The sequence below is a fragment of the Lasioglossum baleicum genome, chromosome 7 (assembly GCF_051020765.1).
Source record: "Lasioglossum baleicum chromosome 7, iyLasBale1, whole genome shotgun sequence".
Taxonomy (NCBI): domain Eukaryota; kingdom Metazoa; phylum Arthropoda; class Insecta; order Hymenoptera; family Halictidae; genus Lasioglossum; species Lasioglossum baleicum.
Genome location: NC_134935.1, coordinates 4,532,335 through 4,549,892, shown reverse-complemented (window position 1 = coordinate 4,549,892; position 17,558 = coordinate 4,532,335). Strand labels below are relative to the sequence as shown.

At 35.2% G+C, this 17,558-nt stretch overlaps 4 protein-coding genes across 11 annotated transcripts; 2 read left to right on the top strand and 2 right to left on the bottom strand.

The window, feature by feature from the left end:
- The first annotated feature begins 195 nt into the window (after window positions 1-195).
- On the top strand, window positions 196-7,898 carry LOC143210372 (mitochondrial ribosome-associated GTPase 2). 7 transcript variants are annotated; one of them, XM_076427170.1, is made up of 10 exons: window positions 4,711-4,786; window positions 4,893-5,028; window positions 5,112-5,314; window positions 5,383-6,222; window positions 6,299-6,520; window positions 6,587-6,706; window positions 6,765-7,103; window positions 7,181-7,319; window positions 7,391-7,623; window positions 7,680-7,898. In XM_076427170.1, the coding sequence occupies exons 5-10, from the start codon at window positions 6,299-6,301 to the stop codon at window positions 7,842-7,844; spliced, it is 1,218 nt and encodes a 405-aa protein (XP_076283285.1). In that variant the 5' UTR covers window positions 4,711-4,786; window positions 4,893-5,028; window positions 5,112-5,314; window positions 5,383-6,222; the 3' UTR covers window positions 7,845-7,898. The 7 variants fall into 7 exon arrangements, with proteins under 7 accessions (XP_076283281.1, XP_076283286.1, XP_076283283.1 ...); XM_076427168.1 differs by having other exon boundaries at window positions 4,703-5,028; XM_076427169.1 differs by lacking the exon at window positions 5,112-5,314 and having other exon boundaries at window positions 4,703-5,028; window positions 6,193-6,222.
- Window positions 7,835-12,833, bottom strand: Alars (alanine--tRNA ligase, cytoplasmic). Of its 2 annotated transcripts, none has more exons than XM_076427152.1 (14): window positions 12,656-12,833; window positions 12,319-12,485; window positions 12,063-12,251; window positions 11,842-11,987; window positions 11,574-11,765; window positions 11,151-11,441; window positions 10,690-11,074; window positions 10,302-10,625; window positions 9,969-10,227; window positions 9,646-9,898; window positions 9,308-9,572; window positions 8,949-9,233; window positions 8,685-8,862; window positions 7,835-8,600 (listed from the first exon to the last, which is right to left on the bottom strand). In XM_076427152.1, the coding sequence occupies exons 2-14, from the start codon at window positions 12,460-12,462 to the stop codon at window positions 7,918-7,920; spliced, it is 3,594 nt and encodes a 1,197-aa protein (XP_076283267.1). In that variant the 5' UTR covers window positions 12,463-12,485; window positions 12,656-12,833; the 3' UTR covers window positions 7,835-7,917. The 2 variants fall into 2 exon arrangements, with proteins under 2 accessions (XP_076283267.1, XP_076283268.1); XM_076427153.1 differs by having other exon boundaries at window positions 7,835-8,606; window positions 12,656-12,831.
- On the top strand, window positions 12,799-15,232 carry Mrps25 (mitochondrial ribosomal protein S25). Its single transcript, XM_076427193.1, has 3 exons — window positions 12,799-13,350; window positions 13,512-13,618; window positions 13,695-15,232. Exons 1-3 carry the CDS (start codon window positions 13,214-13,216, stop codon window positions 13,961-13,963), a joined length of 513 nt encoding a protein of 170 aa, XP_076283308.1. The 5' UTR covers window positions 12,799-13,213; the 3' UTR covers window positions 13,964-15,232.
- LOC143210378 (putative RNA-binding protein 18) lies at window positions 15,220-17,497 on the bottom strand. Its single transcript, XM_076427183.1, has 5 exons — window positions 17,356-17,497; window positions 17,136-17,233; window positions 16,065-16,278; window positions 15,832-15,908; window positions 15,220-15,757 (listed from the first exon to the last, which is right to left on the bottom strand). Exons 1-5 carry the CDS (start codon window positions 17,359-17,361, stop codon window positions 15,544-15,546), a joined length of 609 nt encoding a protein of 202 aa, XP_076283298.1. The 5' UTR covers window positions 17,362-17,497; the 3' UTR covers window positions 15,220-15,543.
- Between the last annotated feature and the right edge of the window lie 61 nt (window positions 17,498-17,558).

The window sequence follows — 17,558 nt, the reverse complement described above, 5'->3', positions numbered from 1 at the left end:
CGCGCGTGTCGTTCGATATTTCGTTCCTATTGTCGCTTGATTTCCGATTTCAAGGTAAATTGTGTAGTCTACAAAGTTCACGCGAAATAATGGGTGGAGTTCAGGAGAATAACATAAAATATTCTCATCATTTCCCCCCGACAAAGATTTTGGTCCTACCAGTAAAAATTGATTTCCATTTGTTTTAGTATCGTAACTAATTTTGATAATGGCTGTACGAGAACGTTGGAAACTACGTGGTTACGATCGTAAAACCATGGTCATGCACGTCACCAATGAAACATGGAAGCCCAGCATGACCATTCTTGACTGCATCACGACAGCTCATGTTCTTTAAATATGTGTGTCTGCTGCATGACACAATCTACTTGCAACGCGCCAGTCTGGTTAGTACTTAATTTCCAGACATTCTGAAATTCATTACTTTTGATTAACGGTAGCTTTGACAAATAATATATAATTGACCGACACCGCCGACGCGGTACACGTTACGCCCGAAAAAGGTGAAAAACCTGATGGACTTATCCTTCAATAGTGAATTAGTTAAGTCGTGTGAAGTCTAATATGACCTGAGAGTCCTTTAGACTAGGGTACGTGCCATTCGATGGAACGTTCATACTTTATTCAAAGGTAGATCGACCGAACAGCCTAGGCCCTAAGTTTTTCATAAGTTATATCACGGTGATATGCCAAACTACGGTCACGTAATAGATAATAGCATTTACGATAGCACGGTACCATCCATAGGGGAACATTGTCTCAAGCTCAGAATTTTTTAAAGCTGAATTCAAGTTCAGCTCAATAAGATATTATTGATTCCTTATCGATCGCGTTCGACCGTTGAAGCGATCATTCTCATTTGGACAGAACTTACAGGGAAGCATTGATCCGCATACTTACGACGGTAATACAAGAACGATTATGTATTCGGCGATCGTAATAGGGTAGAATCAGACTAATTTTCTTTCTTTTCCTTTTCCCATGAATTTTTCGATCAACATTATTTTCTAGTATGCCACGAGATCCTCTTCGTAATTTATCTATCTGAGGTTATCTGTTCTTGTTTTAGCCTTGTGCGATCAGTTTAGTTGCCAAGTTACAATAATGCCAAAATAAACTGAGAAGTGCGAAACTTCGGTTGACATAAATTCTTAACCGTGATAAGCGTGGTCGGTAGATGTAGATACGAGGGACGGTTGACGATTACCCAAACAATCATTTCGCACGACGAATTTCGTCGTGCCGATATAAAAGCAACGTGTTCACGTGGAAACGGTGTTGTGTGATTTATCAATAACTAGAAATCAGTCGTCCCACGATGGAGACATAATTAATAAGATAAGATATACAGCTTTACAGTCAAGCGTGCAAACATGAAAGGAGTGAGTTACGATCGAAGTGCAATCGACACCTATACGAACTGATCCGGAAGACAAAATGAAGATGGCATCATTCGGATTGCTTACGCAGAAGCTAGACCACTTTTATTTTCGTCAACGAACGTAGCGCTATCGTCACCGAACACGACAATTGCTATTTTATACTTTCCGCCTTATATAATTCCTGCTTATAATAAAGTCTACTCCCGAACGCGTCTAATAAACAATGCAATTGCAATTAATATAGTTAACGAATCCGACCGTACAGTTAATGTAACTAACATTGAACGATATGGTATTCTTACATAAGATAATCTAATTTAAACGCTCGACCCTCAGAAACCGAGTTCCTCATTCTTTATATTATAAATTCAAATGTACGTATGTATATTATATATACGTATATATTTTGATTACAACAATTTTCTATGGCTCTATATATTTTCACTAAAACTTTTGCCGACAATTTACAAAGCGAGTCCGCGCCCTGACTTTTATTATCGTATCGAAAATATATTCACTTGGCGAATGTGCAACAATGTTGCAGGGTCTCTACGACTACGATGTACAATATACAATATTGTCAGGAAACAGTGTGAGCACTATGTATTCACATTATCTCACAAAGATCGACTGAGATGGTTACGTTGAAACTTACAATTGAAAATGTAGTTAATACCGTGTGCTCAGTCTTAGATTTCCTTTCGCTTCAAAAAATCACTGAATCGGTTGTACATGGGATAACGTGACTGTGAGGAAAATGATATAGTCGTCGGCGAAGGTACAATGCACGGCGTACAACGCGTGCCGCAATGACAAACCACAAGTTAATGTTTTTCGTCGTGGAACGAGCACATGTCGGTCATTCGTGGACTTGCGTGCTAGGCTACGATGTATACCCGAAGTATACGAATCAGACGGTGCCACAAAATGTGGGAGGATACACGAACACCTGACGTTTCGATTGTCCCGGATGTTTGTTGAAATGTGTACTTACGAAAATGACCGTGACAAATGTCATTAGTAGACTGCGGATCTTCCAAAAATGCCAGAATATTAAATTCGATAGAATTTAGTACGATTTTTATTTGTTTTGGATCTACAAAAGCTGTCCCCATTAAAAAAAGAATTCAACAATTTGTCTATAAAAATTGGAAATTGCATAAACATCCGCAGTCTACATATATATAGTCATTATAGGGTTGCTTGGATGACATGCGGAATTTCGTATTTCCGTTCCAATAAAAAATTACAGAACAGCGAACAGTCCAAAGTTATTATTTATTTATTACAAGTTATTACATAATTTATACCATTATTTTGGAAATGTAAATAATTTCGCTATAATATAATTTTTTTAATTTATACATTAATATTCCTGAATAAAAGGGAGGGAAATTTTTTCGGGAAATATTAATTACATATTAATATTTAATTTTCCGTGTATATTAAATTTTTGTGCTATACTATTATAGTATAAGAATGATTTAATTAATTTTCAACTTTTATCGGTGAAATATTCTAAACAAGTCCACGGAATCGTAGATATTTTATCAAATGTAAAAATGGAATCATAGAGTGAATTCATGATTCTAAATTCGTAACACACTCATCGAACTATTGTATAAAAATAGTTTCATTCATTGGTCGTACTATTATATCACAAATTTTTGTATGTTAGCCAAAGCAGATATTTGGAAAACTTGGGGGACATTTATTTTAAATTGCTTATTCCATAATGAATGACTGCAACATCTGATACGAATGCATATTGGGCGTAAAAGTATATATATTAAATTGTCGTTGTTGCACATATTATGTGTGTTTCTCAAAATAATTCTTTTATTTAAATAGATAGTGTTTAATAACCCAGTCAACCAGGCCTGTCGTAGCAGAAATCGAGCCTAGCGTGCGGAGGCCACCTAACGGGCATTATACTGGCCGAACGTCGCTCGAAGCTACTCAAAGCACACGATGGCTCGATTCTGGCCATGCCACAAAAGATCGCGTAGGCTCGTATTCTTGCCTCGGCACCATCCCGGCACAAGCTGCCCTCTTAAAATGGACTGAAGTCTGAAATGGACCGAGCGGCCAGGATTGTACCGAGGGCAGCTTGTGCCGGGATGGTGCCGAGGCAAGAATACAGCAAGAATACGAGTCCACGCGAGCTTATGTGCCATGGGCCATGGGGGCCATGGGCCGAATCACCAGTGTGTCCAGACAGGGGTAATCGAAAAGGAATCGGGGGGAATACAAGTACCCCCTCTCTGATGACCAGAGTAATATGTGACACGTTGCGCGACGAGAATAAGCGGACCCTACACGGTCAATCAGGAATGACAGTCTGATTGAACAGTCAGACTGTCAATCCTTACTTCAATCACGAAGGAATATTTTCAAATATCTGGAAATCCGTCAGTCCATTTCATCAGTCCGTCAGTATTAATCTTTCACGATCAATCCGAATGTCAATCTTCGACGTGACTGTCATTCCGATTGACCGTGTAGGGTCCGCTTTAGAGTGAGGCAGAGGCAGAGTGAGGCGAATGGCGAATGGAAGACACGTTGCGCGTGCGCGATAGGGACTGAACGATGGAATAGGATAGTGGAAGGGGATACGGTGGAGGGGGAAATGAGGTTGCCGGCAACCAACCTCATCTGGCCACACTGGCCGAATCTAGCATTTTTGTTTACATTACTGGGAAACAAACGAGGAATATATGTCTAATTTGTGTAGGCATGTAATTTTTATACGCTTTAGTTATGTAAATATATATATATTTTGCTCTTTATTCTGCATATATTATATATTTATTATATGATAAAATTAACAGACATTCTAAAATAGAAGTTTAGATTTTAGATTGAACGTGTACATATTGGTAACAGTATAACAGTATATAAATATATGTACATACCATTCGCAGAAAAATATATAACGGAGGTGTAAATGTGGTGTGAATGTACATATATTCTAGCTGCATATACATAAACATATACGTATTATCTATGTATACATATGTTATATGTATACCTAACGTCTAACGTCTACTTATATACATATTACTTGATATTACTAAATACATATATGTATAACGCAGTGATGCCAGAGCTGTGGTACTGTGGTACTAAACCATACCCCCACCATAGCCTACTATTGCCCCTACGTTGTTTTCCAACGCGCCCGCGCGCTACACTCACCAGCGTATCACTCTACTGTATTCGTAGAGGTACGCTGGTGAGTGTAGCGCGCGGGCGCGTTGGAAAACAATGTAGGGGCAATAGTAGGCTATGGTGGGGGTATGTTTTAGTACCACAGTACCACAGCTCTGGCATCACTGGTATAACGTGTTCGTCTTTAGGGTTAGTCTTCCCACCGAAACCGAAAGCACGATTACAAAAACTATGTAAATAATATATTTATTTTTCATTTTATAAACACCGATATGTTTAATCTCTATTAAATTCGTCGAAATTGAAATATTCGTGTGATACTTATATTTGTATTTAAAGTGTAAACAATCTCGATTAAGAGATCATCTGTATTGAATTATCATGCCCAACAATATTTCTTGATAATTCAGGATAGGAATTAAGAAACGAATCTATCGAGAGAGAGATACACATATATTATATACCATTCACCAAGGTGAGATATATAATTATCTTAATTAAAAAGTGAATGAATAAATCAAATATTTGTAATATAACCTATTTAATGCAAATTTTTAGCGAGAGTCGTTTACCTGCAGATACAATGAAAGTTTCACTATTTAATGAGAATGATTGTGTATTATTAGTAGGGGAGGGTAATTTTTCATTTTCTGTTGCACTATTCCAACTTAACTTAAATATTGTGATTACCGCTACATGTTATGAAGTTGACATTAATCAAGATGTTGGAAAGAAAAACATAGAATACCTAATACGCAATGGTCAGTATCTAAAAATCAGACTAACACTGTTTACGATTATACAAAACATTCTATGCTTTTCTTTTCAGGAGTTCGAGTACTATTAGGCATTGATGCAACAAACTTAAAAGATTATCCAATGTTGGGAACAAAACTGTTCGATAAAATTGTCTTTAATTTTCCACACGTAGGTGGTAAAATGCGGATAGAGAAAAATAGAGAGTTGCTGAAACAATTCTTTATCAGTGCAACAGAATTATTGAAAAATAACGGTCAAATATTAGTCACTTTGTGTAATGGTCAGGGCGGCACGTCCTTTGATAATCCACCAAGACGTTGGGACGACTCTTGGAAAATCACAGAAATGGCAGCACATGCAAATCTTATATTAAGTACAATCGAATCATTCGAATGGTCATCCCTTCAAACTTATATAGTCACTGGATATCGTGGTTTAGATAAACAATTTCACTCAGAAAGAGCTTTAACTCATATGTTTGTGAAATCTGCGCCTCCTAACGCACAAAATATTGCTCCTAATGAGAAGATGAATATTTCTCTGCAGAACGACAATTTTTCATGGGCAGATATTTGTCGAATAATGAATATATCAAATACAAATGTATCATATACACACACGTATACATTTGATATAACTTTCAGCGTCAGTGAAAAATTTAATTCAATGGACTTTTATATATTATTATACAATCATGCAGGCCACATTATTAGCGATATTAAGTTTGTACGATCGTACGAGTGCCCCATAAACAAAGTACAAAAAAGAACATATAGAATAAGTTATCGATCGGACTATATTCCTTTATATAGACAGAGAGTTATCGATATTCATCAAAATTTAGTCGCAAATATATTGGAATATAATTTAAATGTTTCAGTTTCAAGATAGTGCTGAAGCATAGCTAAATGTAATTATATTTTGACAAAGTTACACTTATTTTACACGAAATAAATATCATATCGTATCTTCTTTATTTTGCACAGATGAATTGTTTTCGTCAAATGAAACCACTAATCCCACATATTGCTAATTGGAAACAGAATGGTATGAACGTACAACGATGTAAAAGTATAAGCAAGAATATATTTAAACCGTTTTGTACCTCTGAATGGTTCGGAAATCAAGAAAATGTTTCTAAAGCGTTGCGCAATATAAAGCCAAAGTCGCAGAAAAATACGGAGAACCACTTTCTTGACATGAAGCAAGTATGAAGTTAATCACTTAAATTCAACATTGTGTTTATAAATGTTAATGTATACACGCATGTTTAGGTAAAAACTGTTGGAGGTAACGGTGGAGATGGAGCGATATCGTTTGCACACTTGTGGAGTAATGATTATGCTGGACCTGACGGAGGAGACGGTGGACATGGAGGTCATGTAATTTTTCAGGTATACAACTGAACTTTCGAAATGATAGTTGCATTTAATCGAACACAGAATTTTGTAGGCGCAAGAAAATATCAAAGATCTTTCTCATATAGAGACTGTTCTTTTGGCTGAACATGGAGAAAATGGACATAATAAAGACTGTTTCGGTAAGAATGCTAAGCATACCATAGTACAGGTTCCCGTTGGTACTATAATACGGAACATAGAAGGAAAAATAGTAGGCGACTTGAATATCAATGGAGCAATGTTCATTGCTGCACGGGGTGGTACTGGTGGTCATGGAAATTCATATTTTAAATCTAATTTGCAACAAACGCCATGCATATCGGAGTACGGTGCACAAGGAGAAAATTTACAATATGTGATAGAACTTAGGAGTATGGCACATATCGGATTGGTATGGACTGTGCTTTTTAATATTCATATTCTGCATTAACTGTTAAAAAATACATACATTTTGCAAATATATTTTAGATTGGACTTCCCAATGCCGGTAAAAGTACTTTGCTAAGAGCTATAACTAGAGCCAGACCAAAAGTAGCTGCATACCCGTTTACTACTTTGAGACCTTACATAGGAATGATATTATACGATGATTACGAACAAATTGCAGGTAGATAATATAAATTTTGATCATTAATTCATACTTTACCGTAATTTCTATATATTCTTTTAATTTCCTAGTGGCCGACTTACCAGGACTTATCTCTGATTCTCATAAAAATAGAGGTCTCGGTATACAATTTCTTAAACACGTTGAACGTTGTAAAACATTATTATTTATTCTGGATGTATCATCGAATGAACCGTGGACAGATTTTGAAACTTTAAAACATGAAATTACACAATTTAATATAAAGTTGAATGAAAGATCAGTTCTTATTGCTGCGAATAAGATGGATTTGCCAGAAGCAAAGGTAAGATGCATAATCCTTATGCATTATTATTTATTATACTAAATTTATTATTACAGGAAAATTTAGAAATACTTAAACAAAAACTTAGTTTACCAATTATGCCGATTTCTGCTAAAATGGGTACAAACGTATCTACTTTGTTAAAGGAAATAAGGATTTTATACGATACACAGAAAGAACAGGATGAAAAGGAAAATATATTAGAAGGCGATCGTAATTAATTGAACCATATATTTCTAATAAAAGTTTGTTAATAAAAATAGTTATGAAAAACATTAGCCTGAGATTATGTCTTTAGAGTTTTACAGCTTTCTCGCATAACTGGAAATTTTTGATTGTGTCATTTATTTCTGGTTGCTTTAGAATAGTAAGGAACCACCTATTCAAATTTGGATATGGTTTCCTAGTCGCTGGATCGAAAACATATTCGTACAGAGGTATTAGAGTAGTGAACAGAGCAACGTCGGCGAGGCTAAGTCTTTCTCCCACTAAATATGTTTTCGTGAGTAGTATAGTATTTAAATTTTTCAAAGAAGAAAAAAGATCTTCTTTAGATGTTTTAATATTCGCCTTCATATAATTAGGTATATTCTGGGAAAGACACGGAACAACCCATCCGGAAACTGCCGGTAGAATATGATTGTCTGCATAACTTAGCCACTGCAAAACTTGAGTAAATGCGTAAGAATCATTAGAAAATTTCAGTTGATCACTTGCTAAATAAAAAGCAATTGCATTGCTATCAAATAATTCAAAATTATTTCCTCGAAGCCTAATATCTCTAGAAACATCTTTACTATTTTCACATTGTGATACAACCAATTTTTGTCCACTTAACTTCGCTACTATTTGAGCACGATAACACTTAACACTTCCAATATTACCAAAAAGCGTTAAGCTGTCTTCTGAAGTTTTTGAACATACAGAATTCTTAACAGACGCAGACTTTTTAGCTTGATTATCCTTTTTGACAATATCTGGAACTTAAAAATAAGAATTATTAATTTAAAAATGATGCTTTTATAATGTTCTTTCATTAACACATTTTAAATGATATTTACCCGTAATACCAAGCTTCAAATTAGCAAAATTTTTAGCTGTATGTATTAATTTATTTAAACATGAAATATTAGGACCCGAAGCCTGAGCAGACTCAGGTTTCCCACCACCTTTTCCTCCCATAAGCGGTGCAATTGCTTGGATCCATTCATTCGCTTTTAATCCCTTATTTATGGCAGACTATTATATTTCATAAAAGAAAAACATAATCAATATTATATACATATAATTTAGAACAATCGATTATGTTTAATACTCAATTTTACCTTAGAGGATGCACTAAGTGCAAATATCTTTTTAGCATCAGGATCCACGCTAACCAGTAACGCACTTGTTTCAGGAGATATAGCTTTTATCTTTTTGAGGGCAGAATCTAAAGCTTTCGTGTTGCTGTATGCTTGACAAACCTCAACCAAAACAGGACAACCAACATTTTGTTGAATTAATTGTTGAATATTTTCTACTACTGAATTAGCAATTGCTGTTTTTGCTGCGCGTTCTTGATCGTCAAGTGTTTTCTTCAAATCTTTTAACATTTTGCGCATTTTGTCCTACTCGAAAATAAAACATGTATTATACATTCGTAGATATTATAAGATATTAAGTAATGTTATAAGATATACACCTTTCTCCAACTTGAAATTGTAGCACGTGAGACATCATCTGTCGATTCGACTACTTTTTTCACGTACTCTTTCGAATTAACGTTATTCTTGTTGGCCAATATAGTCTTTTGAAGTTGGTCCAATTGATTTTGTAACAACGATGCTTTCTTCTGAGCTTTCGTTGCTTCAGGACCAGTGAGAGCTACAATACGCCTAATACCTTTAGCGATTGCTTCTTCGCTAGCTATAACAAAGTCTCCAATATGCTCTGTGCAATGTAAGTGGCTAAAAAGTGTTAATAAGAAAAGTCAATCTTATAATATGAATTATGAAATTAACCGACTAGGCCCTTACTTACGTTCCGCCACAAAATTCCACACTGGTGTGCATTGCGTAAGGACCCAAAGGATCTTTTTCCAAATCTTCAACCGGCACGCCTATGCTAACTATTCTAACAGGGTCCGGATATGTTTCCTCGAACATAGCACGTAAACCTTGTATAGTTTTTGCTAAAGCTAAACTACTTTCTTTAGCGTAAACCTTCTTCTTTTCTTTTACAAGATTATTGGTAATCTCTTCAACCTGTTTCACTTGTTCTGGAGTCATAGCACCTGAGGGAAGCGTTTACAAATTATATTTCCTATTGCTTTTTTATGATTAAAACATTTTTGGTTTACAAACCTTTGTTTGTAAAATCAAATCGAAGGCGATCGGGTGCTACTAGGGAGCCCTTCTGATCAACTTCTGTGCCCAGTACTTTTCGGAGAGCATAGTTAAGAGCGTGAGTTGCTGTATGATTACTCATTACGAGTCTCCTACGCGCAGTGTCTATATTCAAGTAAACTTTGTCACCCTTTTTCAGCACTCCTTGACCTACAGAACCAATGTGTAAAACATAGCCGGCTCTGACTTGAACATTTTTTATCCGAACTTCCGTCTCCTAAAATAATAAGTATGCGTGAATGCAGTTATACACAAACGTATATTTTAAAATAAAAGCGATATATTATTTACCTCATCGTCGGTCTTCACTAAAAATCCTTCGTCATATATCTGTCCGCCCTGTTCAGCATAAAAGTTCGTTTGATCGAGTAAAATACCAGCTTCTTCTCCTGATGATATTTGATCGACAAAAGTTTTATTAAGTCTAAGAGCAATCACAGTACCCGTACATGGAGCAAAATCGTATTCCTCGCACAGTTTGTCATTGGTGACTGTATAATTGTACTTCGGCAAGTCTGTAGTGGGTTTAATTCCTTTATTTTGTAACTCGGTGATTGCATGAACATCTAAGTTAATTTGATCGTCCACGCCACCACTTTTGCTTTGAGAGATCAACTAGTCCAGGAAAAGAATAAATCTCATAAACGCGTTCAATACGTGTTCTTATTACAATTAATACCTGAGCTTGCTTTTTTGCTTCTTCGTAGCCAATCATGTCCACCTTCAGACCTTTTTCTTCAGTCATGAGCTGCGTTAAGTCCACAGGGAAACCATACGTGTCGTACAAACGCCAAGCAACATCGCCAGGAACAATAGTGGACGATTCTAGTTTCGCTATCGTACGATTTAATAAATTACGACCACGTACTAAAGTCTTAAGAAATTGAGCTTCTTCTTCATTAATAATATCAATTATCTGCTGCGGATCTTTAGCTACCTCAGGAAAGACACATCCAAGCAGCTCTACAACGACATTCACTAATGTTCCAAAAAATCCAGGCTTCGCGTTTAATTTTTCTGTTGCGAAACGTACAGCACGCCTTAAGATTCGTCTTAGTACATATCTGAATTAAAAATTATTATGTTGATACATATACACGCATATTTATATCTGTATGTAGATGATTATATGTAGATCACCCTCTGCCAGTATTATCGGGTACACCTCCATCTGCGAGAGCAATTGTAAGAGTCCTTGCATGATCAGCCAAAACTCTGTATGCCATGTCTATACCATCCACATCATCCGTACCTACTTTTCCTTCGTAACGTGGCGCTCCTGTACCCTTTTGAATGGCATCGAAAAGTGGCATGAATAAATCTGTGTCATAGTTAGCGCGTTTATTCTGGATAACCGATACTAATCTCTCCAAACCCAGTCCGCAATCAATGTGTTTCTTTGGTAGTGATTTTAAACTTCCGTCGGTCTCTCTGTAATAACATATGGAATAAATAAATGAAATTTATGGCGAGTCTCATAACACGACGACTTCAAATAACTGCCAAGTTATTTGTTGTACGAACAAATTTTTATATTTAAAAAACTGATGGTACATTACTTACCTATTGAATTGTATAAAAACAAGATTCCAGATTTCTAGAACATCCGGATCATCTTGATTCACTAAATGAGCAGCTTCTCTGTTACCAATTCGATCATAATGTAATTCACTGCATGGTCCACAGGGTCCTGTTTCTCCCATTTCCCAGAAATTATCCTTCATATTTCCTGGCAAAACATGGCTAGGAGGTACTCTAACAAAAGAAAGAATTAATTGTATTGCTGATCAAATAATACATAAATTAAATGAAGTATTCACTATTCAATCACCCCAGTGATAGCCAGATATCTTTGCATTCGTCGTCTGGTTTCAAATGGTTCTTCTCATCTCCGCCGAAGTAAGTTACGTACAATTGGTCAACAGATAATTTTAATTTAACTGTTAAAAATTCCCAAGCCCAGGTGCAAATTTCTTTCTAGAAAATACGTATTCAACAGATACAATATTTCTGTGATAAAGTGCTAGTATTATAGACTTTGTATTTAGTTACTTTAAAGTAATCTCCGAAAGACCAATTGCCCATCATTTCGAAAAATGTATGATGATACACATCTTTCCCAACGTCGTCTAAATCATTATGCTTTCCTCCAGCTCTAATGCATTTTTGACTGTTCACGACTCTTACATATTTAGCCATATCGCTGTTCGGGTCCACCGTTCCCAGAAATACTGGTTTGAACTGGAATAAAAAAATGGTACAATTCAATATAGTCGTAGTATAATACATAATATTTTTCTTAGTATACCTGATTCATTCCAGCATTTGTAAAGAGTAACGTTGGATCGTCGTGAGGTATAGTAGAACTGGAGTGAACATATTCGTGACCTTTACTTTTAAAAAAGTCGATGTAAGCTTGTCGAACATCCTTGGCGTTCATAATTTTATTCATAATGATGCTTTCCTTTTCTTTGCCTAAATATGATAGAAAGAATTGAAATTTCTAATATAATCACAGCATATGGAAACGAATAATATTGCGTATGCTAGTCAAATTATATATATATGAGTTTCTCAGATACTAATAATATAAAAATATTACAAGGTTATTAAAGATAATCACATAATCTGGTATTAGAACTTACGTCGAACTCGACACGAAAATTTACATGAAAACAGCTGGTTGTACGTTATACGGCAATGCTTATATCTGCTTATATCTTTCAAAGGAGAAAGGGACAAATAGAATTTAAAGTATGTGCATGCGGTCCGCACCGGTAACCGGTAGGCGGTAAGCGGCAAGCGGTAACTGGCGGTAACTGAAAAAAAATTGCTGCATATTTATATATATATACAGTTCTGTATACTGTATACTGCACATACATAATACATATACATGTGTAACGCATGCGTGTTGAAAATTGCGGAATTTCGAATCTGGTAAAATAATCTATTTATATTATTATTATTGTGACACAAGCATTGATTACATATATACTTGCGAATAACAGAATTTTATTTAGTAGACAAATGATCTATTAGCATGTATTTATGAAACATAAGTAGCTTTGTCTATAAAGAATTGATCATAAGAATTTGAGGTTTGAGTTCTTGAGTTTCGCAAAGACGGAGCTGGCCAGCTGGCGGTTATCGGACAAGAATACTTTTCTCGGATGCAAAGATTTGATTAAAACACTATCAAAATGCCGTTTATGATAGGTGCATCGCCTATACGAAGAACATTGGGTTACTTAAAAGCTGGCAGATTAACTTTATTAGATCAGATACAAATATTTTCTATTAATTATAACACGCATGGAGATCATCATAAGGGAACTAGGTGAGGTTATGTTTATAAAAGTATATTTTTATATGTCCTGATAAAAAGAGATGTAAGAATAGATTTTTTACAACGTTTAATACGGAACAATTTAAGTTGAACAAGTCAATAATATCTCTACATGTTTAGATCATATTCATTTGGACGTTATTTATTTACAGAGAATTCGTATTCTGGAATCTACCACAAGTTCAATACAAAAATCCAGAGGTACAAGTAGTTACGTTTAAAAATATGACGCCAACGCCTTTCATAAAATGTTATTATAGTGAGTACATACACGTACTTATTGTATTTCTCATTGTTCGATCAATTGATTATAATATTTCACTTTAATTCCTTAGACGATGGGAAAACTATGTTGATCGACGTAGATAATAAATCTAAGGAAGATATAATGGAACATCTTATAAAAGTAGTTGGTAAAACATACGAAGCTTTAAAACAAGAAAGTATAAAGAAACAATTAAAAGATAATCCCGGAAATTTTGGTTACGGCTGTTCAAGGAGTTGTATATGCGTAATTCCAGGACAAGTACCATGTCCTGGTGTAGTACCTTTGCCATATCATATGCGAGGTAAATGGAGGTTTGCTCAAAAGAATGAATCGTAATTATAAAGAGCAATGTAATAATGATCATAAAGACTAATTACACTGTCCAACACCAAATTTGTTTTCAATATACTGTTGGGTCCTTCTTATAGAGTTTTTTGCGCTGATTCCGAATCTGTCCTTAATTTTTCTCCTATACGCACAGTTTTTGAAAAACATGGCTTTGAAAAAAAAACATATTTTTCAACTTTAAACAAATATTGTGATGTTATTATAAAAGATATTGAATTGTTCTTTACAGCAAAAGATTCTGTAGACTTTCCCGAATACAGTGATATCCAATATTAATACATTATGATTGTTTAAACATGTTTAAACAATGATTAAAGACGGAGAGACACCACTTTTGCACCAATGTTTGAGGATATTTTTCAATTTATCTCAAAAAATTAGGGTCCAGCGGAAAATCGAACTATACCACGCGATAGAGCAGACTTTTATCTTGAGAAACCACCCTTTCAAGTTTGTAACGTCGACGTTTTTTTCGAACCAGAAAGCAAAATATCTTCGCCCGACATGAGTTGTCACCAGTGGCGCTCATCACCAGAACGGTCGTTCGCCGCTCCGTATCCCGTCGCTGCGCCGTATCCCGTCCCGAGCGCCACTGGCGGAAACTCATGTCGGGCGAAGATATTTTGCTTTCTGGTTCGAAGAAAACGTCGATGTCGCAAACTTCAAACGGGGGTTTTCAAGATAAAAGTCTGCTCTATCGCGTGGTATAGTTCGATTTTCCGCTGGACCCTAATTTTTTGAGATAAATTGAAAAATATCCTCAAAAATTGGTGCAAAAGTGGCGTCTCTCCGTCTTTAATCATTGTTTAAACATGTTTAAACAATCATAATGTATTAATATTGGATATCACTGTATTCGGGAAAGTCTACAGAATCTTTTGCTGTAAAGAACAATTCAATATCTTTTATAATAACATCACAATATTTGTTTAAAGTTGAAAAATATGTTCTTTTTTCAAAGCCATGTTTTTCAAAAACTGTGCGTATAGGAGAAAAATTAAGGACAGATTCGGAATCAGCGCAAAAAACTCTATAAGAAGGACCCAACAGTATATTGAAATCATAAAAAAAGTTGAAATTTGTTGGACAGTATTATTGTTTATTATTTTGTTGAACTGTGTTTCATTGCCTTCAAAGAGAATCTGCGTTTCTTTTCTTAAATAGAACTAACATAGAATTAAACTTGAAAATCTGAAATTTCAAGTGATTCTTAAACTGTTTAGTTCTCAATAAAATGATGCGCATTTAAAGTGTACATTCGTTTATTATAAAAAGATGTCATAGATTATGAAAATACATGTACGTTAGTGTACGTATTAAGCATCGCATTATCGATCGATCGAGATACTTTTGTATTGTATGCATAGCTGCATCGCTGTAGGAATCATGTTTGATTAGTAGAAAAAGATACAAAATATCAACTAAAAATTTTATAGTACAAAAAAAAACAGAATACACATAGGTGATTTAAATAGAAAATATAAATATTAACTGTAGTCATGGAACGAAAGATGATCGGTGAAAATAAATTGTATTGTTAATGTGATAAAATAAAAACGGGATTTGAATTATCTTCTTGGTTTATAACGATTATATGGCTTATTGTTATGATGATGACTTCGATTATGATAACGAGCTGATGTGGACGGTTTTGAATTTTCTGGTTTTTGATATAGGTGTATTACAGGTGATCCGTTTAAAGGTTTGTTTAGTTCGAATTCTTCTTCAGACTCTTTCATCAGTTTCAGTTTGGCCTCTATAGCTTGAATTGCCGTTTCACGACTGCAGGAGAAGTAGTTGTATTTAAAAAATCGAAAAGATATTTATTCATAATTCTTTCTTTCTGTTTACTTTACCTTATTCTTTTATCTTCCTTTTTTGCACCAGCTAAAGCAGGTATATCTATTTTTGGCTTTGGTTTGTCTATGTCAGGCTTCAAGAAAGGAGATATTATTTTTTATTATATCATTTTTATTAAGAGGAAGGTAATAATTACAGTAGAATCTCGTTTATCCGGATTGTCAAAGATAGTCCCTGTTTTTTAAAGCCGGATAAAGAGAATTCTACCGTATAATGGTTTATTAATTACCTCTGTTACGCTATGAGCCCATCTAACAATAATATTTTTCGCTCCTACTTTCAAGTTGTGAAGAGCATCTTTGGCTGTTTCTGCATCTTGAACTGTCTTGTACGTAACAAACGCATACCCTCTTGGTTGACCGGCTTGTGGACCTGACCGGTGGAATAGGAGGTCGAACTTTTCAATAGTTCCATGTTTTTGGACGAGTTTTAGGAGTTGGTACCAGTTGACAGATAAAGAGTTAGTTTTTTCAGATTTTTTCCATTGTATAAAGATATAGTTTTTGAAAGTAAAATAATATGCTATAAAGTTTTAACAAACAAGTAGAACTGCCCAGGCATTACACTGAACATTGGAATGATTCATAGAAGAAAATGCAAGTCAAAGCATAACAACTGGTCATCTGTCATCGAAGTAGTACATTGTACCATTGGTATTTTTAGTTTTCTAACTCTGCAAGAACTTGTTAAAGAATTAGCATAACACCTGGGACTTTCCCTTGCAGGTAAAGTCATAATCAGGATAAGTGCCCTTTATATTCTTTTATAATATGGTAGGTGCTTGCTTGTTGCACGGAAACAGGAACGTTCAGACAAGATCCATAGTCTTTGCAACAAACTAGGAGTCTAATCAATAAAAAAAAACAGTTGCGACCAACTCGCAACGGATCTATGAAATTACCATTTCCATTAATTACAAGCTACATTTGCCACCTCACACAAACAAAATGCAACGCACTGGACTGCGACAAGCGAGAACCTCCTATAAGCAGACCCTACACGGTCATTCGGAATTACAGTCACGTCGAAGATTGACATTCGGATTGATCGTGAAAGATTAATACTGACGGACTGATGAAATGGACTGACAGATTTCCAGATATTTGGAAATATTCCTTTGTAATTGAAGTAAGGATTGAGAGTCTGATTTGTTCAATCAGACTGTCATTCCTGATTGACCGTGTAGGGTCCGCTTTACATTCATGTGTTTCGGCTCTCACGATTTGAACCACTTGTTTTAGAAAGCTTCTCTCCTAATAATGACCTTCTCTTATGAGAAATAATCCAAGTAAATACTTACTCATTAATTCTTAAATCTAAATTGCCCACCCACAACCTCCTGTCTTCCACCTGATTCGACTTTATTGGTTCTAATGGCAAAGGAACTTTATTAACTGGCTGCAAGTAAAATAAACGTACGATTATTTAGATCGTCGATACAGTCATATTTGAAACGTTCGATGGACTTTAAATACGATCGTATAACCTTCGCGCGATTGAAACGCAAAGAAACTGCTTACCTCCATATCAGTTGAATCTATAAATGGTATCAAATTAATACTGTGAAGCCTTAGTTGCCGATATTGATCTCAATATGTGTTTCCGTGCAAAATTAGGCATTAGTCTTCGAGTATTTATAGGAAATCTTACAAGTACATACAGCAGACTAAGTATACTAACACAGTTACCACTGCGGCAGTTTAGCAAATTGTTCATCCGTACG